The sequence below is a fragment of the Elaeis guineensis genome, chromosome 3 (assembly GCF_000442705.2).
Source record: "Elaeis guineensis isolate ETL-2024a chromosome 3, EG11, whole genome shotgun sequence".
Classification (NCBI taxonomy): domain Eukaryota; kingdom Viridiplantae; phylum Streptophyta; class Magnoliopsida; order Arecales; family Arecaceae; genus Elaeis; species Elaeis guineensis.
In genome coordinates, this window is record NC_025995.2 from 127,880,052 (window position 1) to 127,893,744 (window position 13,693).

Here is a 13,693-nt window from a genome sequence, read left to right on the forward strand (position 1 = left end):
CATCCCCTTAATGTAATGTATTGATGAGTAGACTACAAATCTCTTTGCATGCGAATATGGTAATGCATGATTGTTAGGATACGACATAATTCATAGTCTTCCATCAACGTACCATATTTCTAATATGGAAGAGCTTAGAGTTTTGCTGTTCAAGCATCTTTGTGCTGGCGCAATCATAAACCAGCTGTGTTATGGTTGGATAAAAAACAACAGTGAATCTAGACCTTGGTATTTACGGCTTCATGCAAGAGGCATTAATACTAATAAACTCTAACAGAGAAAACACTAAAGGAAAACATCAACAGTTCGGCCGGTTGATGGATTACAGTCTCGAGTCACGATCATCCGTTCTTTCCTTCTATGTAATTGGATCATAATCATCCAACCTACTCACCAAAAAGAAAAACAGCAACCTGCAAGATGCATTATAATACTGATGAAACCACATTTTCACATGAAAAATATCTGAATGGTGTACAACTGTAGTATGCCATATCCCGCCTTTTGTGTCAGAGCTAAACAATTGATTGCAAAAAATTACCAAGCCAACATGCAGAAAATATAGCAGCAATTGGGCTAACTTGCCAGTAGATATTGGAAACTTTACTGCCAAAAAATTAATTTGTGCACACAATTACAATTATGAAATCGAAGGTCTTGATACTCTCTGGTTCTAACCAATAATTCCTGTAACTGGAGAGAAAAATGACATGCTGGGAGTCATGAAAATGAGGCCTCAGGTAATAATATGCTCACCCAATTGGCAGCTCATCTGATAGATTTAGCTTTCCAATCTACCAAGCTTAGTCCTGGAAAACAAGGCATGCTTAATTTTATACAAGGATACTCCACCACTCAATTCAAGCATTGCAGTTCCTAAATGAAAGAATATTTGTGAGCAACCATGCGGCCGCTCCTCTTCCTAGACCTTCTTTCAGAAGTAGCATTTCCTAAAACCTAGCAACATTGTTACAACGGTCGGCTCCTCTTAGCAAATTTGTTTCAAGAACTGACGATTTCACAAAAAGAGAGCAACAGGACAGTTCCATGGATGAACAAAATCCCCAATCAAAATCTTGTGTCGTCATCTATATCCGAATAAGACAACCCTCCAGTTCTACAGTCCTTGGACCTAGAGAGCTCAAAGGACATGTACAACCACCCAGGATCTTCACAACGTAACACATCACATGGCGGGTACTTCTCTTTCCATTCAAAATTCGCAATTCAAAAAATAACTTGCTTCCTATCACCATAAGGTGAAATTTTTCTTCATACTCCACAGGCTGTCGCAATTGTTTACATCTCACTCTTTAATTGTCAAACTTCGGGTTGCAAAATAGCAACAGGATAACAAGAACCAGATAGTCCAACTAAATATTTTACAATATGCATATTTAGTTGAAACAATATTTTATTAGACAGACAACATCCAGCAAAGATTTCTAAAGATGCTCTCTAACAACCAATGGATCTTATAAAGATCATCAGAGTTCAGTCATGCTCCACCCTGGTTACTGTCTTGCATGATATCTGCAAGCAAACCCTTGAGCTCACCCTTCTGGACACACAAGACGCAAAGATTCAGCAATGTCACAAATACCAGGTAGCTTAGCGCCGTATTCACTAGAATGTTTTCATGTACCTGGTGCATACTAAATATAATATCAGATCCTCCAACAAACTCCCCTTTAATAAATATTTGTGGAAATGTTGGCCAGTTGCTGCACATGATTGTACCATAGATCAGAATAGTTTGAAAAAACCAGCGTTGCAATATAACGATCATAGTTTGATAATGACTAGCTTAAAGCGGCCACTGACACTAAATTTCTGTTCTTTTCTTCCTTTTTCTTGGTATTTTTCCACTTCAAAATGAAAATTAGTAACAAAACTTATCATTCACCCACTATTATATTTCTAGCAACTATAGCATGTGGCCGGACCAGAAAAACAAGGAGGAAATTTACAGGAATGAAAATTAATCTGAAACAGTCATAGATTCAACTCACAGGACCATTTTACCAAACAAATTTCCAAATTAAGTTAAAATGCGCGATCTCCTAGGGTTTTGTAAAAACCAGAATAAAGATACGAACTAGGGATGATAAATGAGAATAACATATAGATTGGTAAAACAAGTCAAAATAAAAAAAGGCAATCATAATTCCTTAATGAAACCAACCTAATCAAAATAAGCACGTGGAAAGAAGTATGTGCTGTGTGATACCTAAAAAGAAATTCAGTGAAAGAATAATTGACGTTAAGAATAATCAATTTTTTCCAAGTGCAATATGAAGCAGCACATCATCAAAAGAAAGGTTTTTTATATTAAATGCTCAAAATTGTGATTTCTGTAGGACAGATTATCCAGGGAACACCATCAAAATTCAAATACTTAGGTACAATGGAATGCATATTATAGTTTGAAGCAAAATCTATGTATTTCCTTTTGACCAAGTCGCAGCTATGGCCTCAATATAGCTAGGCATGTTGCAATTGCACCTTAAATTCATGACCATTTTGATTTTTCATTGTCAGGATAAACACCAGATAGGAAATGAGGAATTTAAACGTTAAAGCATTAAATGATTTTTGAGAAGATAGGCAAACTAGCTATATTTTCTATAAGTATCGAATTAAGCCATACAATAAATTGGTCCCTTTTCTACCAATTAATAACACCCTCAAGTAACCATAACCACATGAATAATTAAATATATAAGCAAAGGGCAAAACAACCAAGTAGTGACTCAAGGAGAATCCAGTTTAGGATACCAAGGATAATGTTGTCAGTATGAGTAAGTTTTGAGAAATCGATTACTGTAAACATGTACAACAAATTCAAGTTTTATGTTGATACCATCCTAGCTTGCCATCAAAAGTAATTCCTTACGTATATGCTTTTACACCCTCTTTAAGCTTGGGATCTCCTAGAATATCTCTGGCACTAATGGGGACTCCTGCAACAATCACATGCAAGAAGGTAACACATATATGCCTTAAAAGGTAATGACTATAACATTAACAGTTAGATACATCTAGCTGCCCAAGACTTACTATATTGCTGCAGGACCTTCACCGCCAATGCACTGAATCCACACCGTGGAGCATCTGGAAGACCCTTCATATAAATCATGACAGTGTTTTCCTTAACTTCCTGCCACCCTCCACGCCCCCACCCAACACCCAAAAAGAAAAAAAGCAAAAAAAGAATCAAATATTAAAACAACCAAAACATGGGCATCTACAATCAAATGGTTTAACCACTCAAAATGTTGATAGATTTTTAATTGTTTCCATGCTGTCTTTTTCACTGCAATATATATATATATATATATTTGAAATACCTGCTGAACAACATCCTGCACAGAGATGCCAGAACTTTTGTTGGTGGGCAGAAAGTCTTCATGTGTATCTGGATCACCACTTACTCTAGTTGAATATTTCATGCCAGGTGGAAAGGCCAATCCTAATGCTACCTACTCATACAAACTTTAATTAATTAAAATAAATAATTATCATGGAAAATGTAATTAAAACTCAAATTATAAGTATGAAGCAACAGAGCACACTAATAGATTACATTCCTGTCACACAAAATGTTGCTTGCATGGCATAAAGATATGAAATTGAACTGAAGAATGACTCCAGACATAACAAAGTCACCCCTTTTAAATGCATAATTTTTACAAGATTACATGCTCACACCAAATAATCCAGATGGTTTTCAAATCAAAGCTTATACTAAAACCATCTAGAACTACATCTGAAGGGCATGCTAACATCAATTCACAGCACAAGCTCAGTATCAGGGTCTGTGTCCTCAGTTTATTTAGCAATGAAGCTTGCAAACTAGAAGTCCTTACTAGTTAAGATCATGGATGAGTAATCAAGTATGGCATTACATCTGGGTCCTCAAATGGACAGTTTTCTTCACATGGCTATCCTTTCATAAGTGGTACCAATACAACTTACAGGCTCATCCCACTCTTAGATGTCATTAGGGATTTCTCTTTTAATTTCATGTTATTATGCTACAGCTCCAACAAACCCCCATCCTCCCCTCTTCTCTTTCTTTATTTGTGGTACTATAATCCTTAATATGTTTTTTGCTTCCATCTACCCTTCATTGCAGATTCAAAAGTGCCTACAAACATTGTGAAATATTCCACAGACAACCCATACCTGTTTCCAGTTGCACACAGCTTTTTGTCTGCCATACTGCTTACCAATTGAACCACATTTCTAAATGTAAAATTAACATCTTATGATCATATGATTGTGGCACAGGATACGTAGCTCAGATTTCACATATATACAAGAAAGTCTCTTTATCATTTTGAATATCCTCTAAAATTGTACCCTCTGTGGTTGCAATTGTCTTCAAATTAATTCTTCATGCTGGAAGAAGTAAGCTTTGCTTTTGTGCTTTAACAACAGGAGCCAATATGTGCATAGATGCTTTGTCTATAAGGGAGGGACTCTGAGAGGTTGAGCTGAGGTATGAACTAATTCCATAGGTTGTTGATATTATTTAGTGAACTTGTATTGCATTAACTTGCAATTGAAAATGGGCTAGCAGAAAGATTAGTAGTACGATGTTAATGGTAGATTTATGATGTCATGCAGCTAAGATTTGATAATGAAAGAGAATTGCAAATGAAGTGGCTAACTAGTGAAGAAGCAAATGGAGGAGATCACCTACATTAAACCTTGAGTCTTCACCTAATTTTTTTTTCCTAAAATTCTCTTTTAGTCTAAGTTTGTTTCATTACAACGTGGCCAACCATAATATAAACCTCTATAGAGTTACATGCACTTATTATTTTCATAAGAAAAACTATTTTATAGTTCCTTAAAGCAAGACAGAAAACAAAGAAATCTCAGTCACCAGATGCTCTATCCGCTAGCAGTAAAAAGAAAAATGACAGAGGAAGTTTTAAGAGTGAAAAAAATATATATAAAAAATCATTGTTTTCTTGGGCTAAGGATAGTGCAGAAGTAAAAGGAAAAGAAAAAAAAAATGTGCAATATATGTAATGGTGAAGTGGTGATGATAGTGGTGGTGATTTCACCATGGTGGTTACAAATGTTGTAAACATGGTTCAATGAACCATCCCGAACCTCTTGATTCAAAGCTTACTGATCTGAACCAACGGAAAATCGAGACGATTAGCCCAGTCAGATCAAAAATAGGCCGGGTTCAATGAACCATCCCGAACCTCTTGATTCAAAGCTTACTGACCTGAACCAACGGAAAATCGAGACGATTAGCCCAGTCAGATCAAAAATAGCCAAACCAGCTCTAATCGATTGAACCCTCACCCCCACAAGGTGCTCTCAACCACTCAGAGCATGCCACTGCTTGATGCTCGCCCTCCCCCCTCCCCCCATCACTGATTAGATCCCCTCTCTCCCTCCATCGACCTTAAACCCTATGGCCTAGGATTTTGTCACCCTGATGATGATGAGAGCTTTCGAGCCTTCTCTCTCTCTCTCTGACTATCTCTCCCGCTCCCTCTCCCTCTCTCTCTCCTTACTTTCTTTCCTCTCACTCCCTCTCTAATCCTGTCTCTCTTCCTCTCTCTCCTTCTCCCTCTCCCCCTCCCTCTCCAGCTTTCCTTATTTTGGGACACCCAGATAGAAAGCCCTATGATGGGAAACTACCACATTAGCGAAATGGCACAAGCACAGACACATACTATGCCGAACTAGTTGCCAACCAGTATGCCCTTCAATACCAATTCGGCGGGCCTTGATTGTAGAAGTCATGTTGGTATTAGTGGCAGCAAGAAGGCAGGGTGGTGGCTGGTAATAGTGATGATTGGTAGTCTTGAAATGGTGCTGCTTGTGATGTCAGCAGAAACCATAGCTGCAAAAACAATAGCGACAGCATGGTGGTGGAATAAACAACTCATCAGTAGAGGAATACCATTTAGAGAAAAGCAAGCATTAAAAATTGATCACAGATAACATAATTAGTTTGGGCTGCCATAACAAGATATTGGTTTCTTACTATTATTGCCAATCACTAGAAAAGGAAATGTTTCTAGAAGATTTCGCCAGCAGCCACATGGGTGTTTAGAAGGCAACAAATTACCTACTCAGTTAATTCACAAACACAATTCTGACTAAATGCTAATAAAAAACCAAGACAACAGCAAAGTAGACTCAGAATACATGTCATTTACAAGAATTTGACTATTTATTTCAGTTTAGCATCTGTTGCAATCAAGCTCAAGGTATTTCTATTCACTGTTACACCAAATACCTCTTGCATGAGTTCTTTGCCACTTCATTCATGACATGACCATTGGAAAAAGATATTCGTAGCCGGGAAAAAGATTTTGGGTTCATAAATCACAAGTAAAACAGAAACTTCTAGTCTCTATGCATGTCAAGTAACAGCTATACGTAAGTTAAAGAAAATAATTTGCTGGCACCAGAAGGTTGGCTATATAAATATTATCTCCTGATTAAAGCAATGGTAATATGAATCTCAGCCCAAGATTTAAATTCAGCATACCTTACTACCAATTTTACAGGTCTTCAAAATTTCAGCAAAGTATCGTCCACTTAATTCATCCAAACTGCACTACAACATATGAGAACTGATTGTTAAATGTTCTTTATTTATAGTCACATAACTCGAACTGATTCTTGTTAAAAAAAAAAAAAACAAAAAATCTTCCTGAAATTGCAGTAGATATGTCAAAATGAGTGATGACTATAGAAAAAAACATATAAATAAGGATAGACAACTATCAGTACCGGCTACCACAATCAAACTTGCTAACAAACTGTAAATTAGAAGCCAAAATTTTTATTCCCGTGGGACAGGGCTATCCTAATTTTTCTACGAAATGGGATGCACCGCCATCCCACCTCGTCCTGACACTTGGGACAAGGGATGTCCAAGATATCCCGATCGGAATGCAGGGATCATGATGGGACAGCCCTGTCCCAATATATGGGATAATACCCCATCCCGATGTCCTGCAGGACGTCTTGCCGGGACCTGAATCCTTTTTAGAAACAAACCTAAAATTTGCTACTAATTAAGGCTTTGCAAGACATATTGATAAGATGGATTTATTTTATATTGTGCACGAATAGACTATCCTCTTCCAACAAACAAAGAGAATGACAAAAAAGTTAGCTGTGCAAATATTACACAACAAAATTTTGTGCTCTTCACAAGAAATTGAAAACCATTCAAGTAACAATAAACACCCCAGTAAAATGAAAGCCATTCAAGTAACAATAAACACCCCAGTAAAAGGAAAACTCGCATTGTCTGTGTCAAGATACATTCCTAATTGTAAAAATGGATCCCAGTCCTTTCAGTTCTTTCACCTTGACTCTATCTAGTAGTTCATTTGTTCAACAACACTAACTCATCGGATACAAGGAGTCAGATGCAACAAGAAATTTAATGGTGATTTCCCCAAAAAAGGGTATCCTATTTCTTTTCCAAACAAGGATATATATGAAATAGCAGGGATATGATAGAGTTAAGGAATGAGCTCAAGTTGATGGCCTAGAAGGACAAGGAGAGAGAATTTTCCTCGGTCTTCAAGTAAATATTTCCACAAGAATATAAGCGTGACGTGTAAAGCAATGATGCTTCTCGAGTACTACATGACCCCTGCATGTCCATGAGTCTCTGGGGCCAAAAAAAAAAAAAATCACAAGACCAAAGCAAGGCCACCAATATTGTGACGATAGACAAAAAGTGCAACAACATAGGGAAATAACAGTAATGGTGAGATGTTGAAGTGGATGTGGCGTAAGACCAGAAAAGATTCATCAAAGAATGAGAGTGTCGTACCCAAAAGTTGCTATAGCAATGTAATTCGAAACAAGGCATCTAAAAATGAGCGTGTTAAAATAAAGATTGCATTGTGATCAAGGAAAAAAAGAAGTGAAAAAACTAAAGTCATAAAATATGAAAGATGAAATCTTGATCATAAAGAGACCACGAGAACATAGGATGAATGGGCTCAAGATGAGATCCTGAGGCCCAAAAATAGTCCTGAGAGTGGCAATAAAGATTAATAAACGTCGAATAGATAAAGAAATTAACCGGGTATGGTTCTTGACCAAGAATTATAAAGATAAATAAACGTCAAATAGATAAAGAAATTAACCGGGTACGGTTCTTGACCAAGAATGCACGGCCAGTCAAACAAATATCCAAAATTAAAAAAGCACAAGGATGTAAGGAAGAGCTACTCATAGCATCAAGAAAAAGGAACTCACTTTTTAGGACGTTCCTTGTCGGTGGCTTCCGTGTTGCCAATCTTCACAGAAAAAGGGAAAAAAAAAATCCAAAGATCAGGGGCTCATTGAAGCTGAAGAAAGAGAGGCAAGCTAGAGCTTTGAAGAACCTGGTGCACATCGATGAAATGCCGCGAGACCGCCAGGAATCGGGGATTGGGAGGGAGATATCCCTCGCCGCATCCAAGAACGAGGGTCTTCTGCAGCGGACGAATCGCCAGAACGGTGATGGAAGCGGACCGGAGCGCCAATCGCCGAAGCATCTTCGCAGGGAGAGATCGAGCTCAAAACCCTAACCCGAAAACCGGAAAGGAAGGAGGAGGAGGAGGGAACAAGAAAGAGACGGAGGAACCCCAAGATTTCCCGTCGAACACTCGATGGGCTGAAAATCAAAAAATTGCATGGCCTATAAGTCGATGTCCCTTGCATAAATTCCCTCACCCGGCAGGGATGAGTCAGTTACCAAACTCTTTATATATAAAAAAATAAAAAAAATAAATTATTAATATTCATTTAAAATTTATATTAATTATATATATTCATATAATTTATAAAATCTCTACTGACATTGAATTAAATTAAATATATTGATAAAACCGTTTATCTCATATAAAAAAATAAATTTATCCCCGAGTAGGAAATTAGATACGTATATTATTTAACAAAATTTTACCACACTGCTTCAAAATTATTTTTAATCATTTTATTATTAAATTTTTTTAACCATCCATTTTAAGATGGATGGCACTGATATATTTATTAGTAATTTATTTTTATTGATCATATGAATGGTTGGTGTAGTAAATAAGTCAAATTTTAGACATAATTTAAAAAATTTTAAAAAAAAAATCGATCAATGTTTTGAAAGTCACGTCTTCTTCCTTGATTGAACATCACCTCTCTTCCCATTGAAGGACAGTGCATGGCGACAAGCCTGAGTAGCAAAAGAGGAAGAAGAGAGCTGGTATGTCGCTATAGGAAGGCGAGCAATGGTTGAGGAGGAGGAAGAGGGAGACCGGCTCGAACGATGAAAGGGAAAGAGGGTGGGGAAGTGAGCAGTAGGGAGACAAGTAGCAATGGTGAAGAGGCAATTGGCAAGCCCAATCGGCAGAGAGTGGGCTAAGAAGGAGGAGAAGGAAATGGGTGGAGTGGCGTCAAGGTAGTTGGCAACAATAATGTCATGGAGGGAGGAGCTGTGGGCACTTGGAGAGGGGTAGAAGACCGTGGGCAAAAGACTCGTGGGCGTATAGGGGAGATCAAAGGTGGAAGAGCCACAGGTGGCATGGGGATGGGTGCTACAGGCGAAGAGAGATAGAAGAGCTACAAATGGAGGATCGGAGGTGGGCACGAAAGAGCCACGGATGGCACCAAAGAGGAGTGGGCGGAGGAGGAGGAGGGAGATAGGGGTTGGTGTGCAGCAGGAAGGAGGCAGTTGGCGATGAGGAGAAGCTACAAAGAAGAAGAAGAATTAAAAATAATAAAATATTTTTTAAAAAATAATAAAATATAAAATTTGATGGTAGGATAATATCTTAAATATTTTTTATAATAAAATATTATTAAAAGAGCACCGTGGTAAAATCTGTTTTATATCCTCAGATTATTGTTATTTCATATGAGATTATTTTGGTCTTTTTTGAAATTTTTTTCTAACATTGTATTTGGATCTCATCTAATATTAAGCATCTAACTAATATATGTTAAGTTATGGGTTAAAGTGTTGGATAAGAATAAATCTAAAAAAATAATATAATTTTTTTTTACAATGTAAGTGTAATTTATTTTTATTCTCACGAGAATTTTTACAATTTACTCAAAGTTAAAAGATCATTTTACTTTCCAAATAAATATATATATATATTATAATCCATTCAAGTAATCCTAAAAATTTTAAATAAATAGACAATAATTTTAACCAATGTTTAACTAATTTGGAGATGATTATCAATACTTAAATCTACCTATTCCTAAATAATTTTTTTTATATTTGGCATACAACACCGTTGTGCGGTCGTAGTATAAATGAAGCTACTATAATCAAATACAATAAATCATGCAATTAGAGGGCAACGGGGAGGACTCATTTTTTTTTTTTTGGACTGAAATCGGAGGCAGCAGGATGCTATCCCTTTTTACTGTTGGTAAAAAAATCAAAGTTACAATTTCAAAGAAACTAAAATATGAAAACTACATTTGATATAAAAGCAATAGAAAAAATAAATAAATAAAAAATTATCTACAATTTGTTGCAGTTATAGTTAAAATTTTTAATTTAATCTAAAAATTTTTTATGATTGCTTTCATCTTTAAAAAAAAATAGAGATATTTTCATAAAAAATTCAAAAAAAATTATGCAAAACAGAGTTAATATACCTCCTGTATCACAAGCTTATTCACTTATGTTTCGAATATCCCCATTGGGTTGGTGTATTAAAAGTTGATTTCGATGGTGCTCTAAAACTTGATAATTTTTGAGTAATTTTTTGGCCTCAATGTAACATTGCTAAGGGAAAAAATTTTTTTTTTTCCCTACATTTCTTACTGGACTTTTCGCTGCTTACCAATCCTTCAATTCCGACACAAATACAAAAACTACAAAAAAAAAAAAGTTTTTTTCTTTTTTTTTTTTAAAAAAAGGGCTCTTGCAGATTCCAACGTCACCTGCATAATAAAAAGATTGCAAATATTTTGCCGCAGCTCATTTGAAGAATGTCGAGGAAAAAAAAATGTTATTAGTCTCCTAACTGGACTTATAATAACTTATAGATCTCTCTGGAAAAACCAAGCAGAAACTGGGGACAAATTATTCTTTGATTGCAATGTTCCTAAGTCTCTACGGCCTCAGCTTTTTCACGTGTCAAGAGCCAAACATAAAGAACCCCAGCACTACGGCCGTTGAATGAATCGAGGTTGGACGATGTCAGTCAAGAGAAAAAGTTGGCATGGTACTTAGCCATAGCGGCATTGTGATGTAAGCCTATCAGGTAGCTCCATCTCATCCGCCCTGGCGCCTACCCAGCACCTACATCTGGAAATAAGCTTGTGATTGGGTCTCAGTGCGTAGGCAAAAAGAGGCATCAGCCTCCATGCATGCGTGGTTGGTGTACAAGCTCAAACTCAATTTAGAAGCTTAATTATATTTATCGGCACAGAAAGTAAGTATTGCATTAAATTTATATATATAAATCAAAATTTATATATATTTAAAAGTGAGATCAACTATATTCCTACTTCATCGTTTAGTTTGAACTTTGGATTAGCCTTGCACTCGTTAGGTTAGTTTGGTTAAGATCCAATGTTTGAATGACTTGGTCGTGCTATATCAGTCTTAATTTTTGGAAATCGCATCGGATTAGTTTGGGTCTGGTTCAAGGAATCAACTTCGACTTTTCTAAGGCATGCCTGCCTTCCACCTCTCCAGCTGGGGTTCCAACGAGAGCAGAAGAGAACTGTGTGGGAGCAGCTGTTTAGGCTTGCTAAAAGATGCTGGGAAGAAGAAAATGACGGAGGAAGAGCTAATATCTGATTATACCATGCGGAGGATGTTGACTTAGGAAAGATATAGATAAGACCTTGTCTTTAGATATGGCCTAATGAATTAGTTGTTATGCAGTGACTTGTTGCCTTTGGATTTGCATTTAATTATGATATGCTTTGGGTCATGTTTTTAGCAGGCTTGGATTCATTCGAGTATGCTGGTTTCTAATTTATCAGCACAAGCGTCGGTTCTTACCAGTTTTTAGCAATGTTTCTATCCAGTCGTTGCCTTTTTATTTTCCCTAATATCTTTTGGTTTTAATATTTGAATTTGGCCTCGTTTTATGAGTAATAATACCAATAGTTTCAAGCATTGTGGATTTTATATGGAATGCTACTTATAAACTGTCTATGTCCAATAGGTAAGTGTCCAAGTCGATCTAATCTAATATATATATTATAAAATAAAAATTAAAAAAAAAAATTTATTCGTGTAAGTAATTTTTTTTGTGCCATGCATCTTCCTGCGTAACAATATTTCAAACATTAAATTTTAATTTTAAATTAATAAAAAATTATATTATTTATATAAATTAAATTAAATTATTAATATATAATATTATTATATTTTTATAATTAAAATCTATTTATATAGATAGTTGAGAATATGAAATGATATTAAAAATTTAAATAAATATTATTTTATTATTTATATATATATATATATATATTCAACGTAATCACATTTAGAATCCGTGTGCAATGATGTACGGACTCAAAACTAGCATATATAGAAGATAAAAACGGGCCGGGAACTCACATTATTTAACACGTAGCCCGATGTGTGATGCCTGCAAGACCAAAGAAACTGCCGGTTCATACCATAATTGGCAAGGAAGGTCAAGGAACCAAGTGGAGAAGAAAAGCTACAGTCAAGTCCATAAATTTGGATTGAGTAACCAATCATCCATGAACTTGACGGGCATGAATCCTAGCCAGGTACCAAATCTGATAGATGATGGCCAGAGTCTGCCCTTCTACATGCCCTCTTTGTTGCCAGATTTATGGATCCATTTTTATCACATACTTTCGAGAAGTATAGCTTTCACAGATGCTAAAAAATGGTTAATAATAATAATAATAATAATAATAATAATACCTGGTCGACGTTCTTCCTCTTCTGTAGGTCGAGTACCTGTCCAAAAAATTTAACATCCTTAACAATAAAATGGTAGAGGCAGTTCTGGTAATTACCATGAGAATGATTACAGCAGCAATGACAACAAGACTTTTGTAAATGCAGCAGCCACAAAGTACTTCAAATGATTCTCATATATTTAACCAATTACCAATCTTCTCCAGAATCAAAGTTCTTTGTTTCGAGGGACAAAGGGAGGAAGGTTATAAAGCTTCCCGCCTGATTTGTTTAAATAGATAAAAATTAGTCACAAGGCAGTCAGTTACATGCAAGAGCAAGGAAGATAACAATTCAAAGACTGTAAACAAGGGAACGATTATATTGAAGATGGGCACCTTTGTGCTTGACGGTGCATAAGCTGCCCCAAGTCATAGAGACTATGAGAGCTGCAACCAGAACAGCAACAATGGACCGTTTTCTATGAAAGGAACACCATGTTGTTGCGTTCTCTCCGGATTTCCCAAGTGACAGCCACCGCCGGTTGATCCCAGGTTCTCCTAATCTTCAAGGGTACTTTTTTTGGATCTCCATGGTGTCCCCAATGACGAGAATGAAGCCCGCCATCCTTAGACTTTCGTACAGAATGAAGAGAATAAAATGGAAGCAAGCCAAGCTTGAGCATCAAAGATATAAGTTTAAGGCTACGCGATATTTTGCTGTCCACATAAATGATTTCTGAAAAAATATTGAATCCTCATGAAATTTATGCAAACAAGAATCATAAAAGCCATAAAC

The 13,693-nt window shown here is 36.3% G+C and overlaps 1 protein-coding gene across 2 annotated transcripts; it reads right to left on the bottom strand.

Moving 5' to 3' along the window:
* Window positions 1-1,239: 1,239 nt before the first annotated feature.
* On the bottom strand, window positions 1,240-8,721 carry LOC105040193 (monothiol glutaredoxin-S4, mitochondrial). 2 transcript variants are annotated; one of them, XM_010916614.4, is made up of 8 exons: window positions 8,394-8,721; window positions 8,266-8,306; window positions 6,530-6,593; window positions 3,351-3,482; window positions 3,061-3,160; window positions 2,897-2,963; window positions 1,646-1,724; window positions 1,240-1,561 (listed from the first exon to the last, which is right to left on the bottom strand). In XM_010916614.4, exons 1-8 carry the CDS (start codon window positions 8,544-8,546, stop codon window positions 1,499-1,501), a joined length of 699 nt encoding a protein of 232 aa, XP_010914916.1. In that variant the 5' UTR covers window positions 8,547-8,721; the 3' UTR covers window positions 1,240-1,498. The 2 variants fall into 2 exon arrangements, 1 of the variants encoding a protein (XP_010914916.1); XR_003800106.2 differs by having other exon boundaries at window positions 1,503-1,561; window positions 2,864-2,963.
* Between the last annotated feature and the right edge of the window lie 4,972 nt (window positions 8,722-13,693).

Bases quoted from the DNA above. Each gene is read 5' to 3' on its own strand.
- LOC105040193 (XM_010916614.4), bottom strand. From the start codon at position 8,546: ATGCTTCGGCGATTGGCGCTCCGGTCCGCTTCCATCACCGTTCTGGCG. The intron at 6,594-8,265 runs GTGAGTTCCTTT...GTTGTAGTGCAG, and splicing joins GACAAGGAACGTCCTAAAAA to TTTGGATGAATTAAGTGGAC. The intron at 3,483-6,529 runs GTATGCTGAATT...TTGTATGAGTAG, and splicing joins CCTGTAAAATTGGTAGTAAG to GTAGCATTAGGATTGGCCTT.